The following is a 22,411-nucleotide window of genomic DNA, read 5'->3' as shown; positions in this document are numbered from 1 at the left end:
ATAAACTGACTTTTTAATATAGAGTCAAACACACACTTTAACGAGTAGAGAATACTATTATTTTTGCAAAAAGTCTTCTTTTTTCAGATAGACTTTTTTTAAAAAAAAAAAATATATATATATATATATATATATAAAGACTTTACGAAAGAAGCAAAAACCAGAAACCACAATATAGCTTTGGCAGCTTTATGAAAAGAAAAGTATAACACTATGACTTATGAAAAGTCTTGAGTAGCCCACGATTATGACATTACACGTAAAGTAAGAAGATGGAAAGGAGAAATGAATTTTCTCCTGTTTGATTAGTCTGAGTAAGAAGATGGAAAATGACATGAAATTTACGTTATTGTTGTGTGTGTTTCATTTATCCACTCGAACTATTTATGTTTTTGAGTTTGTATGTTACCACCATTGAATATATATGATCAGATAATAACTGAAATAATATGTTCGACACCAATGAATTTTACTTTGATTTATTGAAAATAGAATAAGGAAATTCATATAAACTTTGAACTAATCTATATTGTGTCTAATTCATTGAACCCAATAAGATCTTATTAATAAGGCTTTGGGGGCTTTTTACTCAACGTGCTCTCTCTTTTGGTTCAATATTTTTCTTTTTATTTCATTTGGATTCAAAGTACTATGCTTTTATGCTTTCTCTGTTATTTGATTATAATGGTTAATGATCAAAAAACCATGCTTTCAAATGTGTAAAATTGATCAGATTTGTACTTTCATATGTTAATCAAGTATCTTTAGTTTTAACTTTTAGGCACATTTTTTAAGGACGCGGTTTCTACCATGTAGGGAACTTAGCTTTCAAACTAAGGGTGAGTTTGGTTCAGTTTTTTGTAAAAGTGCATAACGAAAAAGTGGAGTTTTCAAAAAGTGCATAATTTAAAAAGTGCATTTTCAAAAAGTTGAGTGTTTGGTAAAAACTGTTAAAAAGTGCTTTTTGAAAAAGCTGAGTGTTCAGTTTGGCTAGCACTTATAAAAGTGACAATTTAAGGGATAAATTACCAAAAAGGACAATGTATATATAAGAGTATCTCCAGCAGGTTAGACAAATTTTTGTACTGTTTGGACAATCAATAATGACATTTATCTTTTGCCTATCCACTTTTTTAATTTTTATTTTGTAATCAAATTTATTCTTTTTTAATATTTATTTTTCTTTTTCTATTCATTTTCAACAATTATATTTTTCAACAAAAAGTGTTACATTCACAATATTTTTTGCAATACTTTTACAAGAATCATAACAAAATCTTATATGAAAAGTTATTACTGGTTCTAATTTGAACCCATTACTAAAATTATATTTTTACTCATCAATATTAGCTAATTACTTAAAATTTATTGTGAAAATATTGTGAAAATATTGTGGTAATATTTTGGAATTGTGATTTCTAATACTTTTCCTTTTTTTTTTCCCTCCATACGTTACCTTTTCCTTTTTTTTTTTTTTTTTTTTCTCTTGTATTTTATCCCACCACACACGTGTACACTCTTTTGTCCACACCCTCTCCTTTTTCCTACACCTCCACCTTCCAGAAGGCTCTCTCATTCTCTCATTCTTTCCTTTTTCCTTTTTCCTTTTCTGTTTGTTTCCAGAAGGCTCTCTCAATTCCAAAGCTCTCCGGCTCTCTCAATTTCTTCTCTCTCTCTCTTTTTTTTTTTTTTTTTTCCACTTGATTTCCAAAAGATCTCCACTTCCGCTTCTTGACTTATGTGAAGCAAATTGCTCGCGGACCTGAACTGAAAATTGAGAAGCCTCATGACCTGAACTGAACACTGTGGGTTCGTCTTTCTTTGTCTTCATCTTCTTCTTCCTCTTCTTCTTCTTTCTTTCTGTCTTTCTATGTGTTTATGGTTGTTTGGCCGTGGGTTTGTGCTATTTGATTTCTGTATTTTTGGATTATGGTTTGTGTTTTGGGTAATGATTTTAATCTTCGTCTTCATCTTCTTCTTCCTCTTCTTCTTCTTTCTTTCTGTCTTTCTATGTGTATTTTTGGTATGTGTTTTTGGATTGTGACCGTGGGTTTGTGCTATTTGATGGGTATTTCCGTAATTTTATTTTTGCAACGGTAACCTACTGAAAACGCGCATTGCGCGTTTTCATTTATGGACCCCTGAGGGTCCATAAAAATTTCCGCGTTTCTCCTTATTTTTGGTCTATGCCCAAAACGCAACTTTTATCAAAAAGTTGCGTTTTGGGCTTCACCAAACACATATTTTGGTTTGGCTTTTTTCAAAAAGCGCTTTTTGGGTTCAAAACGTGGAAACAAACGGGCACTAAGACAACTCCACTAATTTGATGAATTTTTCAACAAATGATTTTTTTTTTGGGTTCATCCCAACTAAACAGAAGGCCGAGCTAGAGAGGGGCCAAAATGGCCAAATAACACTATTGGCTAAAATATGTAGTGTTTTACCATTATTTAAGAAATATTTAGTAATTTACTATCTTTTTGAAATTTGAGTTTGTGAAACTTGAGTTTGACATGAAACTCGAGTTCCATAAAAAATATGAAACTCGAGCTCGAGTTCTTTAAAAATTTGACATAAACGTTTTTATAGGAAAATACAACACACTCCTAGATAAATATGTTGTCTTTTACTATGCTTTAACTGTTGACTAGAACCAGTGGCGAAGCCAGGATTTCAATTTAGGGGAGGCAAGATTAAAAGAGAAAAGATTGAAAGTAAAATTATTCTAAAAAATAGCAATTCAATATTAATAACAAATAAATAAGCAATTATATGCTAATGTAGTTGTCATTTGTCACACACAATCTAATACAAATGTAAACTTTAATTTTTTTTTTTTTTTTATACTTAGTTTAATTGACTCAAATGCCCTCAATGTAAATAGTTAATTAATGATAATCAAATTGATAAATTAACTTGAATGCGTATAGTTTAATCATATAATTTGATTATTTCTTCAAAGAAATTGAAAAAATAAATCAATACAAAAGTGTTAAGAATATAGCAATATGCCTACAAAGTTGTATACATGTCTCATTGTCAGAAATGCTTTTAAAAAACTAAGTAAAATTCAATTTTCTTCTTTAATTCTTCTAAGTAGTTAAAATTTTGGATTATAACAAAAATTCAAAATTTGAAATTGTGAAGAGAAGGAAGAGAAAGATTAGTAGATGCTCTAAGGTTTCCTTTAACAGTTAGTCTAGAGTCACCATTTTTTTTTTTTTTCACAATCATTGAGCTGACAATTTGTAAATGTAGACAATAAAATAATGTCAATGATAAACCAAAATGAAAATAAATAACATCTTAAAAGTTGTGGAATTTGTTGTGGAAAATATTTTGTTTATTAGCATTGCTTGCTTTTAAGTAGTGTACTTCTACTAACGTGTATAAAGGCATGGGAGAGTTTTTTAATTTTTTAAAAATTTGTGGGACTGGCACCTGCTATTCAATCTTGATTCTAGAGTCCAGGACTTACCATAAGGAGAATACTAGTTTTTTGCTTTTGAGAAGCTTTCTGTCAGTGGATGGTGCAAACTACTTTCAACTATAATAAGAGTATATCATACATGATTTTTTTGGCGAGCTTAGGGGGGGCAACTGCCCCCTCTCGCCCCCCCTTGGCTCCGCCCCTGACTAGAACACATGAACAAAGACACTTTTATTGACAAAAAATTAATTCACCAAAGGTACAATACTTTTGCCTATGGAAATCTAAGTGCTCCTACATTACTAAACAAGTAGGTAGACTTTGGTGCTCTATTTTTGCTCTTCCACATCTACTTTGAACCTCGAATTGTTCTTTGCCATCTCCTGGTCGGTGTGGTACAACAGAAACAAGCTCCTCCATGGTGAGATTGGTTTGCCTCCTTTGCAAATTCTGGAAATGGCTAAGAGTAGGGTTGAAGATTACAGGGAGGCTTTCTCATTGGTCTCTCCCTCTCTGCCGTCTACTCAAAGTTGCTGGGTCGCTCCTTCCTCTAGCTTTCTCAAGGTAAATGTTGATGGAGCTTCTTCCATTGATGGCATCGGAATTTCTAGCGTCAGGGTTATTATAAGAGATGGTACGGGTAGGGTCGTCGCGGCTCTTTGTAAGGCTCTACCTATGCACTACCCAGCCGAGCTTACATAATTTTTTGCCTTGGAGCACGGGGTACTCTTGGCTCAAGAGTTGAATATTTCTAATGTGATTTTTGAGTCTAATGTTGCCTCTGTCATTTCCTTTGTTACTCATGACTGCAATGGTGGCGTTATGGGCCATCTAGTACATAGCATTGTGTCTGCGAAATCTGTGTTCTCTAGCTGCTCTTTCCATCACGTGAAAAGGATTTACAATAGGACTGCTCATGAGCTAGCCTAATTTACTAAATGTGACCGAGTTTCCAATGTTTGGAAGGGGGTTACCCTGCCCTGTTTATCTCATTTATTTCAATTTGGCCTAGGATAATCTGTTAGTTTCTTGGCCTTTATTAGACTCTCTCCCTAGTAGGAGCTTCTCTCTCTACCTCTGTGTGGCCTTTACCCATCACCTCCGTGTGATCTTCTTTTACCATCTCTGTGTGGTTTCATCTCCACCTCCGTGTGGCACTCCTCTTAACTTTCTCATCTAAACCTGTTTCCCTATCAATCAATCCTCTAAACTTAATAGAGCCTTACCCACATTGTACAAACCCATTCCCATGCATGCCTTCTTAGGGTGGCCGTGGGTCTCTCCGTTAATCTAAAACCGCTTTTTCCTTTCAATCTTCCCCTAAAACCCTTTAGACCTACCCCTTTGCCTACCCATTCTTGCGTGTTTGCTCAGGGAGGCGTCCAATTGGCTCACCTGTGAGTCCGGGCAGTTTTGTCTCGGTACAGAGGTCGGTCGGCTCTCTCTCTTTGGGCGGATTGTGAGAGAAAGAAAGCTGTTTTCTATTAGCTGAGATCATCAGCAAATGCTCCTCTCTTTCTGGTCCGTGGGTCTCCAGCTCGGAGCTTGTCTTCTCGAGCCATCCGGTTGATGTGTGCTCAAGCAACCTTTCTTTTTGGGGGAGGTTTTCTCCGGCTGGGGAGGATTTTTTTAGTTCGGGTGTGATTTGGCTAGGTGCAGCTATCTTAATGAAGCAGTAAGTAGCCTTTTTTGCTTGAGTATTTCTTATTGGCTGAAATTGGGTTTTTTTCCTTGCTTTAAACCCTGTTTGTTGTTCCGTTCATGCCTTTGGGTTCTCTTTACTCTTTATCTGGATATGCTCTGTATGGAATATGGTAGAGAAAATTGATAGAAGCTGACGAAATTAATGAGGGCTATTAGTTGGAACTGCCAGGGAATTGGGAACCCCCGGTCAGCTCGGGCGTTGCATGATATGGTGCAACGTTGGAAGCCCGAGATTGTCTTCCTTATGGAGACTAAATCAAAAGTAAAACGGATGGAAAAAATTAAAAATAGGATAGGTTTTGCAAATGGTCTTATTGTTACTAGTAGAGGTCGTAGTGGAGGTGTGGCCCTGTTATGGACTCGAGAAGTTAACCTGGATATTAATAGTTATTCGGGAAGCCATATTGATGCTATTGTTAAAAAGTCTGAAGGCAATTTTCAGTGGAGGATTACGGGGTTTTACGGTCACCCGGAAACTCACCGGAGGTATGAATCTTGGCGCCTTCTTGCTTTTTTACACAGTCAGCTCCAACTCCCATGGCTATGCTTGGGGGATTTCAATGAAATATTATCTGTTAATGAAAAAGACGGGGGCATCACTCGTCCCTAGCATCAAATGGAGAGCTTTAGAAATGTTGTGAACTTCTGTAGCTTTCTGGACTTAGGGTATGTGGGGACTAACTTTACTTGGTGTAATATGCAAGAAGCGAAGAATAGAATTCAGTTGAGAATAGATAAAGCTCTTACTAACACTGAGTGGATTGGGAAATTTGAAGGAGCGAGAGTTTACCACCTTGTGGACTCAACCTCCGACCATCGTGCTTTGTTTTTTACTAACTCTCCATCCCAATATGCTTCCAACGTCAAACGCTTCCATTTTGAAGCCCTATGGTCTAAAAATGAGGAGTGCAGAAACATCATCAAATCATCCTGGGGGATGGGGGTGGACGTGAGTACACCGGAAGGTTTTATGGCGAATTTAAAGCGTTGTGCTTCGAAATTATCTAGCTGGAGCTCCTCAGTCTATGGTCATATTCCTAAGAAAATTCAGTCAAAACGGAATGCTTTGAGTGCCCTAACGCAGCAAGATAAAAATGGAGAGATGAATGGCGAAATTAGAAGTCTAAGAAGGGAGTTGAATGAGTTGTTAGAGGATGAAGAATTATATTGGGGCCAAAGAGCCAAGGCACATTGGTTAAAGGAGGGAGATAGGAACACGAAATTCTTCCACGCCCATGCATCTGAAAGGTGTAAGCAAAATACAATTTTGGGCCTTTGGGACGATTATGGCCAGTGGTGTGAGGAAAAGGACTCTATTGCCCGGGCTGCTGTAGGCTACTTTGAAACCATCTACTCCACTTCTTTCCCTACTCGGGTGGAAGATATTGTTGAGGCCATCCCTTCTAAAGTGACTGGGGATATGAATGAAAGTCTTACTCGTGTTTTTACCAGAGAAGAAGTGGATACGGCTCTCAAGCAAATTCATCCCACTAAAGCCCCCGGGCCAGACGGTATGTCCGCCATTTTTTATCAGAAATATTGGGGTATTGTTGGGAATAGTGTCATAAATCTAGTCCTGAATGTCCTTAATAATAACTTGTCCATGTCCGAAATCAATAAAACCAACATTTCCCTCATTCCAAAAACCAAATGCCCAAAGAAAATGACTGACTTTAGACCCATAAGCTTATGCAATGTAATTTACAAGCTTATTTCCAAAATATTGGCCAACAGATTAAAAAACCTTCTCCCCTTTATCATCTCTGAGAATCAAGTGCCTTTACCCCGGACCAACTCATCACGGACAATGTTTTGGTGGCTTTCGAATTAATGCATTATTTAAATCACAAATCAGTGGGGAAAGAGGGGTTTATGGCAGTCAAACTTGATATGAGCAAAGCTTTCGATAGGGTGGAGTGGGGATTTATTAAACGGGTTATGGAAAAACTCGGCTTCTGCACAAAATGGGTGAGCCTTATTATGCAGTGCATCACATCGGTCTCCTATTCAGTCCTAATCAATGGGGCGGCCTATGGGAACATTATTCCTTCTAGGGGTCTAAGACAAGGTGACCCCCTCTCCCCTAGCCTTTTCCTCCTCTGTGCTGAGGGACTCTCGGCCATTATCCATGAGGCAGCTAGAAACCACCTTCTCACCGGTATCTCCATCTCTCGGAATTGCCCTAACATTACTCATCTCTTCTTTGCAGATGATAGCATCCTATTCTGTAAAGCAAAAATCGAAGAGTGCCAAGAACTTAAGCAAATCTTCCAAAGGTATGAAGATGCTTCCGGCCAGAAAATCAACACTGATAAATCCTTTGTGTTTTTCAGCCCAGACATTCATCAAGATTTGAAAAAATCAATCTTTGCCATTCTGGGGCCGATGCAAGACTCAAAGCATTCCAAGTATCTTGGCCTTTCGTCTTTCATTAGAAGATCAAAGAAACAAGTTTTTTCCATTCTTAAGGAATGAGTTGGGCAAAAGCTTGCGGGGTGGAATGGGAAGTTGCTCTCCATGGGGGGTAAGGAAATTCTTATTAAGGCGGTAGCCCAAGCTATCCCCACCTACACCATGAGCTGTTTTCAGCTCCCTCAGGGCCTATGTGAGGATCTGGAAAGCATGACAAGGAACTTTTGGTGGGGCCAAAAGCAATACGAATCAAAGATGGCTTGGGTTGGTTAGAAACAAATGTGCTATCCTAAGTCCAAAGGTGGCCTGGGCTTTAGAGACTTGAAAGCTTTTAATCTGGCTATGCTAGCAAAACAAGCCTGGAGAATCCTTACAAATCCTACTTCCCTCATTGCCCAGGTCCTCAAAGCGCATTATTTTCCTTCTGGTGACATCCTCAGTGCAACACTTGGCTCTAATCCTTCCTACTCCTAGCGAAGCATATTTAATAGTGTGTAAGTCATTCGTAGGGGAACCAGATGGAGAGTGGGCAATGGCAAACAAATTCACATATGGGATGACAAATGGCTCCCCACCCCCACCACTCATAAAGTCATCACCCCCCTAATAACCTTCTAACCTTCCCCATGGTCTCTCCCTCATTGATCCGGCCATTAAGTGGTGGAGAGCTGATGTCATTCGTGCTATCTTCCTCCCATTTAAAGCGGACACAATCCTAAGGATTCCTGTTAGCCGACGTTTGCCTGAGGACAAGCTAATTTGGTTAGGAAACACTCGGGGTGAGTTTACTGTGAAGAGTGCTTACCATATTGCCTTCAGTATATTCGTAAGAAAAGATGATGTTGGTAGCTCTAAGGGAGATTCGCTTAAACCCCTTTGGAAGAGTTTGTGGCACCTTAACCTTCCTGCAAAGATTAAGATCTTTGCTTGGAGGGCCTGCATTAATGGGCTGCCATCAAGGGAAAAATTGTGTGCCAGAGGTATTAACACAGATAAAGACTGTCCAATCTGTAACAAGGAGACAGAATCCGTTCACCATGCTTTGCTTCACTGCGATTTTGCTATCCGGGTTTGGAGCTTTTGGGCTGATGGTGTGCAATGGCTCCAAAGAAACAATTGGACCTTTCCGGATTCAGCTATGTACTTTCTTGCACATAAGTCCTCTCATGTTTTAGAATCTTTCTTCACTATTGCTTGGGCAATTTGGTACAATAGAAATAGAACCATCCACGAAGGCAAATGCTTTCACCCCTCACAGGTTTGGCAAACGGCTAGGAATTCCATAAAAGACTTCACTAATGCAGCTTATACAGACCTTCCCTTCTCAAGACCGACTCTTTCTAGCTGTTGGTCGCCTCCTCCTCCTGGTGTATTCAAAATAAATGTGGATGGGGCTTCATCAGAGCTTGAAGGAACTTCTAGCATTGGAGTCATCATTAGAGATTGCAAGGGTGATACAGTTGCTGCCCTCTGCAAACCCCTCCAGTCCCATTACCCGGTGGAATTAGTGGAAATCATTGCCTTGGAGCAAGGTATCTTGCTTGCTCAAGAGATGCATCTTCCTTGTGTGTTGTGTGAAAGTGATGTCTCTAACGTGGTTAATGCAATCAATGACTCTACTACTGGGACTCTGTATGGACACATTATACAGGATATTATCCAAGCTCAAGCCTCCTTTGCTTTCTGCACTTTTAGATTCCTAAGCCAGGCCTTCAACTATGTAGCCCATGAACTAGCTCAGTTTGCTCATAGGACCGGCTCACACCAGGTGTGGTATGGGGTTACCCCTTCTTTTTTAGAATCCATTGTACAAGCAGACCTTCTGCTCTAAGACCGGCTCTGCAGGTTCTTTTTGGCCTTCTCGGTCTTCTCTGTATTCTTCTTCTCCGTTGCAATGAAATCTTCTTTTCAAAAAAAAAAAAAAAAAAAGTAGTTTCTTGGCCTCTGTTGTACTCCTTTTCTCGTTTATTGAAATACAAGTTTCTCCTTCAAAAAAAAAAAAAAAAAAAAGACTTTTACACTCACACGACAAAGTTAGACTTTTATGCTCACTCCCCTACAACAATAGGTCCTCACTTTTCCCTATGCTTGATATCCAGGCTTTGTTGACATTAAAGCCCTGTTCAAATATTTGAAGTGCTCGAGTTTGAAGAGCTCAAGTTTTGTTGAGTTTCAAAAAGGTAGTAGATCACTAAATATTTCTCAAATAGTGGTAAAACACTATATATTTTAGCCAAACTTGGCCATTTTGGCCACTAGATAGGTAAGGGAAGAATTACAAATATCTAATATTTGTACTTCTCTATTTTTTTTTTTCTTTTAGAGAGTTTCAACCTATGGCATCCGCTCTTGATGATGTTTTTTATCATCAGACCAAGACACCAATTGGTTTTTGGTGTAAGCAGGGATTGAACCCCGAATCTCTTATTCAACCATCAGAAACTTTACCAGTTGAGCTAACTGGAACCCACTTATACTTCTCCAAATTGATTTAGGAAACCTTGAAAAAAAAAAAAACTATTGAAATCCAATATTCAAGTTAAATATCTTAAAGCTAGATAGAAATGATGGCAAATATATTGAGAGATGTAAACACATGTTACAGTTGGTGACCTTTAGATATCCTCAAAGTTGAAGGGGAAATTTGTTTGTTAGTTTTTTTTTTTTTTTTTTTTCAAATGCTTCTTTAAATTTTGTTATTTTCTATTTTTATGGTTTAGAATTACTATTGTTTGACGTATTAATATACCCTTTTGAACGTTTTACATTTCAATTATAGATTTATAGTCCTTGAATTTTTTTAAAGTAAATAATTAACTCTTAAACATTAGATTTTTTTTTTTTTTTTTTAACCAGTCAAACACCATGTTAATGTTTTTGGGTAACGCATTCATGATATAATTCGTAGTGTTATATAGATATATTAACACTGTAGCCTCATTCAATGTGTGTAGTTCAAAGATTTTTATTTATGCTACAATTTTCTAATAATTTCAATTCAAGGTTTATGTGCTAGCTTAATGAGATTTATATATTTGCCAACCACCAAAATAGCTAGGGGTAAAATACGATTTTGCCACAAAAACTTAACATAAGGTATGTGTGTAATTGTGAATATGCACCAGGTCTGAGTTATAGACTAATCCTATTTAAAGAGGATTCTCCCAAAAAAAAAAAAAAAAAAAATCCTATTTAAAGAGTATGTTAACAAAAGAATTTGGATGAAGCTAGTATTTAATTAGAATAAAAATTAAAAAAAAAAAATTTAATGGAGGCTGGGCCGTCCCTTTGGCGAATGAAGTTGGAGTAGGCCTAAAGCATTTGACCCATGTCCAACTCCATAATAAGGATTTGTTTAAATACCTCTTATTGTTGAAAACTAAAAACTAAAAATACCGTACCAAAATAATTTTTAAATGTGTGATTAGTATCGTGAGACCCATTTTTAAAATTGTTTTTTTTTTTTTTTTAAACATTTGCAGGTCCTATGAACAGTGCACAGAACCCACCATTTTTTAGCAAAATGCTGGAACGCACACTAAGTGAGCGTTTGGATGTTGTTGAAATTCTTTTGATGGTGCATCTAGTGTTTTTTGGGTCCCGTGTACTATTCACGGGACCTGCAATCATTAATTTATGCAAATTTTTCTTTAAAACTGGATCCTATGGTACGATTCATACATTTAAAAATTATTTTGTTACAATATTTTCAGTTTTCAACAATAAACGATATCCAAATAGACTCTAAATATGTATATTGGTCTACGCTCTCTTTCATGGGCAGAGAGAGTCAATAGGCACTTAGCAAAGAGACTGTCTTTCTCAGTGTCTCTCTCGCAGTCCCAACTTTTGCCTCCAAAACCCAACAAAGTGGATACTTTACTTTTGCAAATATTCTTTCCTCAACAAGCTACTTTTCTGTTTCTTTTTGTTGATTTTGGTTAGTGGGCACTTTACTTTTGCAAGTATTCTTCAAATTGCTTTACCTTTTTATTATTATTATTTTGTCTTGGATCATTTCAATGTCAAGTGTTTTAGCAACTTAAAAAACCATAAAAACCATGCCATATCAAAAGTCCTATATCTAAAATTTTTTCACTTTCAGCTACAGTTAACTCTAATAAATCAGAGCTTATATATGTATTTTTAATGATTTTTAATTCTCTCAGCCTCTTTCTCCCTAGACTCTCACTTTCACTCTCATTGTAGCAACTCTTATATTATTTTATTGTGTTATTTATATTATTTTAATGTGTTAAATGCTAAAATAAAACTATTGAAATTAGATATTTTGTAAAGTGAGGTGATAAAATAGATAAAGTAGGTTTTTAAGATCCTAAAAATTAAAATTTTTAGCTCATTTGCTGTGAATGACCTTGCATAGGTCATGAAGGTTTTAAAAGTAGAAATTCTCTTTACAACTTGAGTTCTTGTATGATTTATTAATTAGTAGTATGTTACATGTTGTCGCTAATAATAATAATATATATTCTTTATAATCAATATTCCTTTTTTATTTTTTTCTGACAGCATCATAAAATTTTAATTTGACAATTCTAAAATTTTGTTTTCCATTATTGTTTTTAGTCTCTTACAGTATAAACACCATATACTTATTAAGATGTATAAGTGATTTTGTTTGTTCATTATTATTATTATTTTTTCCCTCTATTACCGCATAAACATCTATCCATAATAAGATGTCTAAGTGGGCTGATCTTCCACGTTTGGTGCCACTTGCAAGTCATGACAATGTGTTTATTCATTGGAAATTCCTCCATTACCTCGAAGGTGCCCTGACTTATGTGCCGCAAGCAATGCACTGTCTCCCAGTGCCGTCTTTGACTGTGTGAACGTTATCCTTGTGCTGCTCAAGTAGGAAGGTTGAACCGCAGACGTCGTAGTCCACTGAGTCCAACTTGTGGATACGTTGATTTTGACCAACCACTGATGTGACGCTATGGAAAAATAGTAGGCAACGGTGGCAATGGTTGAAGTCTCTACGATGTGGAAATGGATTGCGACACCTTTGTTTGGGTTTGCCCATTCTCTGTCGTTGTTTTGGTGTTTCTCTCAATTTCTCTCGCTAGGTGTCTCCCGCTCGCTCTCAGTGTCTCTTACTATTATACCCGTGCAATGTACAATTTAAATAAGAATCATATGTAACTTAAACAAAAGATAACAATAATTAAGTTTTTGTATTTATCTAAAAATTGATAGAGATGTATAGAAAAAATCAATAAGAACAATTATAATTTTATGTCTATCCATGAGGTGTTTAAAAAAAATAAAAAATAGAATTAAAGGTTGATATTAGTAGTTGTATACGTGTACTATGATTGTTTTTTTAATTAATGTTGATACGAACAATTAGTTTGAAACCAAAATTCTAATCCCCTGGAATGCTAGAACTCATAAATCATAAATGAAGTAGATCTCCTATTGCTAATTAAATAAATCACTTAGAAAATATAGATAAATGAATAATAAAAGGATTAGATGAAGAATTTGGATGGTATTCAAATTGAAATTTTTATCAACTTAGAAATTATAGGAGAATAAGATAAGAACAAAAAAAAAAATGACATATTTTTAAAAATTTAACAAAATTCTTATAATTTGGGAAAGCCATGTGGCACAACTACGGCTTCTAAGCCCAACTTTTATTATATCTTCATATATATATATATTGTTTTGATAATAAAGTTTACAACTTCAAGTTGCTTGAGCTTGTTAGAAAAAAAATGCTTTGGAACATCTTTCAAATGGCTGTTCAGTATAGGCATCGATCTCCAAATCAATCTCTTTCATCCATTGTCTCCTATCAAGTCTTCCGCCTCAACCTCGTTTTTGGGATGAAGCTGGTCTCAATTATGAACTTGACCCTATAGATTACGAAGATATCTTAGTTGAGAAGTGTGTTTTGTCAAGGAATCCGTAGAACTTAGCAACTAATAATGAATATGATAATGATTTGCATAATCATGGTTATCTATAGTAGTAATAACACATTGGCATTCACTAGACCTGGTCACCTGGATATGATGCTTGGATTGATATAACAAGTGAGCCATATTTTTATGACATTGCATTCTACAAGGAAAAATTTTATGCTGTAAACGGAAAGGGTGGAGTTTTTGTTTGTCACATTGATGATGGTATTGCATTCACTGAATGTGTTGCGCCATGACAATTAGAAACTAAGGATTATATCCAAAAGTATATTGTTGAATCATTGGAAAATCTTTTGGTTGTTTCATGCCTTCGAGGAGGTTTTGATTTCATGGATGAGGAATTCATTAATGAAGATGATAATCAGGATGAGAACATTCATGAAGATGAACAAATCAATGGTAATACCTATTCGACAATTGGGTTCACAATTCTAAAATTAGAATGCTCTACTAAAGTGAGAAGCAAATATAAATACAAGAGGGTGAAGGTTGACAACTTGGGTGATCAAGCATTGTTTGTGGGTGACAGTTCATCAGTGTCTTCGTCTCCATCAAGCTTCAATGGATGCAAAGCTAATTGCGCCTATTTTACAGATGACTGTAAGGAAGGTTTTTCTTCGACCTTAAATGGTGGATGGTTTGACATTGGTGTATTTAGCATAGAAGATGGAAATATTAATCAACATTATAAAGGCGAATCCTACTCTTACTTCTCTACCCCACTTTGGTACATTTAGCTCGCATCTACACACGCATATGTTGGTTTAAATAATTGAAGCTGGTGAATGTGTGATCAAATAAGAGACCCCTTTTTTTTTTCTTTTTTTTTTTTTCTCTTAATATTAAGAGAGGCATTTGTTAAGTCCTATGTACGAATAAAAATAAAGGAAAAAGAAATTGGCCGCCAATATTGCAGAATAGAGTTACAGTAATGCATCCTGACTTGATGTGAAAACAATACAAAGAGGAAGAGAATGAAAATAACGCCAAAAAATAATTGGCATCAATATTGCAGAATAGAGTTAACAGTCCTAAAATATTTAGGAAACAAATTGTAAAAGGCCATGACCACTTTTGAAGATTTCAGATGTTAGCAGTGTTAGAAAAAAGAGAGAAAAAATTGACATGGAGATTTATGTGGTTCGAAAATATGCCTACATCCACCAAAGTATGCGGGGGAAAATTCACTATTAAAGAAAAATAAAGGGTTTACAATAAATTTATAGTGCCTCTAAAAAAGCCCAAAACCAGGACACTGAATTCCCCAATGAAGGGGTAAACAAAGCCACATCGGGCCTCATGGCCTCCACTTAGTTACGCTCTGCTACACCACTCATGAGACCTCTAGACTAGAGACCGATGTTACTTTCCTATTCAGAATATGAGCCACTATCTCTAACAGACATAGTAAAGACAGTAAACAAACATCAACAAGACAAAAACAAATATTCCTTCCACACACACCACTTGGAAAGTTGAAACGAATTGCATCAGCCTTTCGAACTATCTGCAAGCATCAAAGACAGTAAGATTCATCAGTGATGGACCTAAAGGGCAAGAAGTCCTACCAGAATTCCTCTGTTGTAATGAAAACTTGGAAAAAAAAAATTTCAACAAGAAATATTTGTATCTGTATCTACTTTCTAGTAATGCAGATATGCAGCAATCCTATATTAGACAGTTGCCATGGTTATTATGTGACGCTTCACATAGGTTATGGCACCATATATAAAGAATTAGTTAGACTAAAGAGTATATACACTGCCATCAAATTAGAAGGAGAAAGTAAAACGATAATATCCAATTATCGATTGAACTTTGAACAGTAACTTGATGTAGGGTAGTAGTACTTATGGCAGAAAAGAAATCTGCTTAGGTTCTGCATGGTAGATAAGAATTGATGGACCATTAACCCTAGATGAGAAGCTGATGTGAAAACCCAGTAACTGGATGAGATTTTAGGAAGTAAAATCATCTTCAACAACAGTCTGGAGTTTGATCAGCCTCTAAATGGAAAAATTCTAGACCCCAATTTCATTGCTTAGGACATAGTGAAACTACATGACATAAATATTGAGTTAGTTTTCTCATTGACAATATTCTCAAAAATGCAATGAATCTGTAATGGTGGGTAATTTATTTCCTTTATGTCCAGGCATATATGCCAAAACCTATGTGTAAGTGTAAAATGAAAATAAGTTAGTGATGCAAACTATAAAACCAGAGGTGGTTATGGCAGGTTCTTAAATATAGTAAGGTATATACTGCAAAAAGCATGTAAGAGATTATCACAGAACTCAGCTTAGGTTCTCATTATGTCACTGTGCTGGGTTTACCTAGCTAAATATACAAAATATTGAACACTGTCATATAAAAAGTTTTGACATGTATGCTGTGTAAACATATAAATTTGGAGATTTAATAAATGACTTACCTAGATGTCAATGCAATTCAAAAGTTGAACATCCTCTTGTTTGCAAAATCAGGAATTCACCTGTTGAGCTGTGTTGTGGATGAATCTGTTGTCACTGTTTCATGGATGAATTTGTTGTCAATCAAAACACAAGGGATGTGAGCTATCTTGGACCACTCTTGTCCTTTCTCGTTGTTGCAATGTTGACTTAACAGAGGACAATTACGGATTTCAAGTTGTGTAAGTGAGGGAGGCAGGCCCTCCTTTGGTAAGGATGTGAGCTTTAGGCAATTATAGATCTTTAGTTGGTTTAAAGATGTGAGGTTTTGAAACCCCTTGGGGGACAGACATTCCAGGTTTTGAAAATATGAAATGCATAGAATTGAGAGAGAGTTTGGCAGCAGCATCATGACCCCATTCTCCCTCTCACCTGGAAAGGAATCAACATCTAGACATTCACCATGGATGGAGAGTTTTATAAGAGAAGTGAGTTGTTGCAACCCCCACTCAAACATTGGTTTGTATAACTTCAGGTCATTCATATTAAGTTCTATGAGGTTGGTAGGTAAACCCTCTTGTGGAGAGGGCAGACTGTCTAGACGGTTAGATATATCCAATTTTTGAAGAGAAGTGAGGTTGCGCATACCGTTAGGTAAGGCCTTGAGATTCTTACAGTTTTTGATCCCGAGAACTCTCAGGTTTGAAGGCAACCCTGCTGCTGGGAAGGAAGAAAAAATTTGACACCAAAAAATTTGAAACTGGCGAAGTTTGCTGAGGTTGTGTAGGTCTTCCGGAAAGGATTTAAGGCCATGGCAATTCCAAATCCTAATGCATTCAAGGGATGTGTTCTGGTGCAACCTCTCTGCTATTTTCTGCAGCTTTGAGAGTGATTGAATCTCAAGGTGTTGAAGTGCTGCTGGCAATTTACCTGTTGATGACAAACACATGAGCTTTGGGCATTCCCTCAGAAGGAGGTGTGTAAGCGTGGCAGGTAACTTGCCACTTGAAGTTAAGGTTGTGAGAGATGGACATGACTTGATGTCTAAGTACTGAAGATGAGTTTTGCTTCTGTTGTTGATATCCTCATCATGCATCACTGAAGAAGAAGAAAAACCCTCTCCCTCGTCTAGCACACACTGCAAATTCATACAATGAGAAATCTCCAGCCTTTTTAGAGTTGTTGGTAGCTGTCCTCTGGTAATGGACTTCATAGAATCACAACGTACAACACACAACTTCTCAAGACATGCATTTTCTCTGCTGTGCAACGTTCCCTCTGGTAGTAATGATTTCAGACCACTGCAGCTTTTTATTTGAATTACTTTCAGCATGGATGGAAAACCAGATGCTGGAAAGGAAACTAGTGTTGGGCAGTCTTCAATAGACAGCTCTCGTAGGAATTTGAGTCTGTGCAACCCTTCAGGTATTTTCTCCCACAAAGTTGTGAGCTTTTCAGAATCAACAATCTTCAAATATTCTACTTTACTTACTCCATGCATTAACCCTGCTGTTGCATTTCCAAACTCTGAAATTTTTGAAAAAGCCATGGAGTATGGTGAGCCAAAGCCAACTGAACTTTCACACTCCACTCTTTTGCATCCCTCAATTGCTAATACGCACAGCATTGGTAAGTTTGAAACTGAAACTACCAAATTCCAACATCCATGAATCACAAGCTTTTTTAATGAAGGAAGATGGTTGGGCAATTTTCTCACCAGATTATGGCATCTTATGATTGAAAGTTTACGCAAGCAAGCAAATGCTTCATTAACTCCAAGAGGAATCCATTTTTCCCATCTTGGCATATTCTCAAAATGTAAAGTCTCCAAGGATTGAAAAGGTCTCGAGCAACTTTCCCCATAAAACTCCCGGCCAACACTCTTCACTCCAGCCATTCCTTTAATTAGAAGATCTTTGAGAAAGGGTAGTTGCCCAACTGGTGGCAAGGAATTGCAGTTATCACAATTTTCAAACCTTAGGAGCACTAAATTAGAAAATGAAGGATCTCCTATCCAAGTTGGGAATTTGGTTCCACCATAGCACTTCACAGTAAGCTCCTTCAACTTCACATTAGGCTGTAGCATGTTAAGTACTTCCAACTGGGTTTCTTCATCTTGTGATTCATTAAGGTTGCTACTCCATTCCATCACAACCTCATTAATGTCTTGCTTACCATATAAATAACTGTCTCTTGCCTCCTGAGCTTTAGTTACATTCTCCAATTTTGAGATGCACAGTGTCCCTCGAAGATGCACCAAGGGCCCTAGCTCTCTTATTACACAGAAACTATCTGCTTTGCCCACAACAAAGTTGGACAATGTTTGGAGACTAGTCAAATTACCTATACTTAGAGGCATTCCTTCCAATAAATTTGATCCAAAAATATTCAAATGACGCAGGTTGAACAGTTTACCAAAATCTGGAGGCAAGAACTTTAGAGAAGTGCAATTTTCTAATAGCAATGTTTGTAAATTGTAAAGAGTGCTTATTGATGCAGGCAAGCTTCTGAGTTGTGTGCGAGAAAGGTCAAGGTACCGCAAATGCTCGAGTTCACCAATTGTGTCTGGTAGATAAACTATGCGATATCCACTCAAAGAAAGCACCCGTAGGCTTTGTAATTTAGGCAGCAATTGATTAATAATGTGATAAGACAAATAGGAGTACCCAACATATGGTGCCATTAGTGGTAGGAAGGTCCGCAAATGCTTGAATTCAGAAATTACCTCAAACTTCTTAGCTCCATCATATCTGCTACCAAGAAAAGAAAAATGGCGAGCTTTACTGGAAACTTTGCTTCGCTCGTTGCCCTCCAGCTTAGTCTCCAACCTGAAGTAGCTTATTCCTGCAACCCATTGAGCTAAATCACTGATGAGGTCGTGCATCGCGAATCGTGATTTATTACTGCTTGCCTGCTGAAAAAATGACCTTGACAGTAGATCACGAAAGTACTCGCCACCTAAATCTTCCATTGGCTTATCACCTTCTGCTTGATAAATCAAACCTTCTGCCATCCAAAGCAGGATCAGTTGCTTCTCTTCAAATTCATAGTCCCTTGGGAATAATGAACAATAAGCAAAGCACCTCTTTAGATGATGAGGGAGATGGTGGTAGCTCAATCTTAATATGGGAAATATGTCACTTCCCATGTTTGATGAACTCCACAATTTGCTATTCATTATATCCTCCCACTCATCTAACTCTTTACCACGGAAAAGGCCACCAAGAGTCCTTGCTGCCAAAGGCAATCCCCTGCACCTTTCAAGAATTCTCTCACGAATTAGGCCTGAATTCCCAGGTCTACCAACATTTTCATTCATCAAGGAATGCTGGACAAATATTGCCCAGCAATCATTGTCGGATATGAACTCCAGATTATAAGACTGAACTGCTCCCATCACCCTTCCCACACTTGCATTTCGTGTTGTCACGATTATTCGACTCCCTGCTGCTCCAGCCCTGAAAGGAGGTAGCAGTGCTTCCCACAGGCCATAATTCTCATTCCAAAGATCATCTAATACAAGCAAGAACTTTTTACCCTCTAATTCACTCGCCAGCTTCACCTGAACTTCATTCAACTCTTTGAGATGGCAGGGTTGGGTAGTGACTGATTCAAGAAGAGCTTTTGTTACCATCATAACATCAAAGTCATCAGATACACATATCCAGGCTCTTGGATTGAAATGATTAACTTCTTCATCATTGTACACAAGCCTAGCAAGTGTTGTCTTACCAACCCCAGCCATACCAACAATAGAGATAACTTGGAAATTAGCATCATCAGTTTGCTCATCTTTTAAAATGAGTTCTATTATCTTCTTTCTATCTTCATCTCTGCCTATCACAGGTCCATATGGCACACTTGTGCTGGATGGCCTTTTCCATATCTTTACAGACATACCACCATCTTTCAACCCAAGTCTGTCTTTTTGTAGAGTTATTTCTTTTAACCGGTTACTGATTTTTTCAATCTCAAACTTCATCTTTAGGTTGAATTTAACAGCACTAGGAGTAAAACGAGTAGGGACTAAGCTTCTAACCATACTTGCTGGGCTACTAGACTCAGGTTGTGCCTTCAACTTGCGCTGCATAGCTTCGATGGCAAAATCATCAAATAAGTCTTCAAGATCATAAGCCAAATCTCTGATAGCTTCCAGCCATCGCTTCACATCCGCATCTGTCAGTTGCTTCTCCTCAGCATCTTTAAGAACCATCTGAATTACCAACAGGGTTTGCCTCCATTTCTCCAGCTTCTTCTTGACACTTTCCCTGAACACCAAGCTTATCAACTCACGGGGTGCCAACCTATCAAACAGCACTTGAAGAAATGCTCCAAGAAACAACTCTGCCATGGTCTCAGTTATAAGAAAAGGAAGGAATCTGGGTTCTGACTTATGATGGAAAAGAAAGGAAAGGATAAAAAATGGCTTGCTTCTTTGATAGCTTGTTGTGCAGTTTGCAAATTGGTTGTGGTTTAGAACTTGCACCGTGAACTCAAAAAGATAGAGAATGGTTGGTAGTAAAGGATGCCAAGTTGGGTCAATACTAGCTTTAAGAGTTCAGCCTTTTCCAGTTAATTGCTATAGCATGGTATCTGAATGGGAAAAATTCAATGAATTAGCATGAAACAATTGTCATATGGGAAATAGGCTTAAGATGGATATTAGAGAATTCACATTGGTTAGGTGGGAACCTTTTATTTTTTATTTTTAAGAATCAAGTTGGTGTGAACTTAATTTAATAAGAATATATTACTAATTAACAAATCAATGCTATAACGGAAAGTCTAAGTAAACAAGAGCAATGCCAAGAACCTGCATAGCTTGACTTGTCAACGAGTGAAACGTGGTTTCAGAAGGATGTTGGAAATCTCAATTCAAAGCTTTTGTACCAAAAAGAATTGTCACGTAAAGTAAAAGATCCATTGTAATTGTGATTGTAATTGTGAGTGTGATGTGGCATGTTAAGATACATTGAGTTTCGTTTAGGACCACTTTATTTAGTTAAAATTGAAAATTTTTTATTAAAAATACGGTAGATAAAATTAAAAAGTAGTTGAAATTATATAATGAGACTCATAAATATATAGTACCAATAAGTGCAATAGGGTCATGAATAATAATAAAAATAGGCTAAATAGTAAAAGAAATTGACTTTTTAAGTTAATGCCGAACACAACCTTTATATACTATTATCTAATTAATACTGAAGCATGTGAATATAATAAAAGAAAAATGTTAAAGTTACGTTATTAACATTTTTATGGGTTATTTGTTGTGGAATGGAAGATTTAGGTTTAAATATCTTTTATATCAAAAATTAATTAGTATTTTGATACGAAGATTAAAATATATATATATATATATATATATATATTTTTTTTTGAAATTGATATCATAAATTCTTTCTATTGAATTAATAAATAGATAAAAATATTATAGAAGGTTTAGAGGACATTATATTTTCAAATCTATAGTTACTACAAATAATTAAAAAAATTACAATAAGAAGTATACGAATTAATGTAAAATGATTGTGATTGGTGTCACTATAATAACATAATAAATAATGAAAAATATTAAAGTTAAAAAAAATTTATTACAAATAACTTATAAATTGATATGACAAGAAATGTAATTAGTATTATTTCGACAAATAATAAATAAATATTTGAATTACCTTTTGATGAGTGATCACGCTATAGTTTCATAATAAAATAATTTGAATGAAGTTTTCTCTATAAATTATGTATAATTTTAAGTTTTTGACTTTGTGGTATATAGTATCATTAACATTTTTGGGAATTAATCTTAGTTGTAATATGTGTCACTAAGAAGAGAAAGAAATTAGGACATGTAAATTGTTAAGAATAATATATTTATATATTTAGTATTTTAAAAATAGAAAAATATTGCTTAAATGAATTCAAAATTTGAAGTCACAATCATTTAATTATTGCAGCTAAATTAAGTGCTAAATAAATTTGCTTTTGTTTTGTTTTGTTTTTTTCTTTCTTTCTTTGAGATAGTTACAATTTAGCGCTGAACTTATAGCATTTCCTCTGTAACTTTTGCCTATCAATTTGGATATGCATATGTGGTGAAACAACGTAGTCTTTAAAAATAGGAAGGTTATTTTAAATGTTGCAAGGTTACAAAATATTTAATTTAAAGCTAAAAAAAAATTTAAATTAAGTGGCAAATTGTTTTTCCAAAGCATATGTAATATCATTGGTCCAATAATTGAAGCCGTTGAAAGACAAGGTAGAGGAAGGAGTAAGAAGCTTCAAACATAGAGCCTAAGTAGACTAGTTTAAGATTTGAGTATGTTTGAGATCCACTTATTTTGCTGAAATTGAAAATTTTTTGCTGGTAAAAATTAGCTGAAATAGTACAGTGAGACCCATAAATAATAACAAAAATAAACTGAATAGTAAAATAAACTAACTTATTAATTTGGAGCCAAATACACACTTTAACGAGTAGAGAATAATTTTATTTT

The 22,411-nt window shown here is 36.1% G+C and overlaps 1 protein-coding gene across 6 annotated transcripts in view; it reads right to left on the bottom strand.

Annotated features, from left to right (window-relative positions):
• Nucleotides 1–20,602, bottom strand: part of LOC126723837 (putative disease resistance RPP13-like protein 1) — a 28,285-nt gene extending 7,683 nt beyond the window's left edge. The window contains exons 1-2 of one of the 6 annotated variants that reach the window (XM_050427754.1): nt 15,935–20,599; nt 14,612–15,007 (exon numbers count right to left, since the gene is read on the bottom strand). In XM_050427754.1, coding sequence (XP_050283711.1) covers nt 15,991–20,262 — 4,272 coding nt within the window. In that variant the 5' untranslated portion in view covers nt 20,263–20,599 and the 3' untranslated portion in view covers nt 14,612–15,007; nt 15,935–15,990. Of the gene's footprint in view, nt 1–14,611; nt 15,008–15,934 lie in introns of those variants that run through there. The other 5 variants (XM_050427752.1, XM_050427753.1, XM_050427756.1 and 2 more) reach the window with 5 other exon arrangements.
• Nucleotides 20,603–22,411: the final 1,809 nt, after the last annotated feature.

Source organism: Quercus robur, chromosome 4, assembly GCF_932294415.1.
Source record: "Quercus robur chromosome 4, dhQueRobu3.1, whole genome shotgun sequence".
Classification (NCBI taxonomy): domain Eukaryota; kingdom Viridiplantae; phylum Streptophyta; class Magnoliopsida; order Fagales; family Fagaceae; genus Quercus; species Quercus robur.
This window is presented reverse-complemented; position numbering and strand designations above follow the sequence as displayed.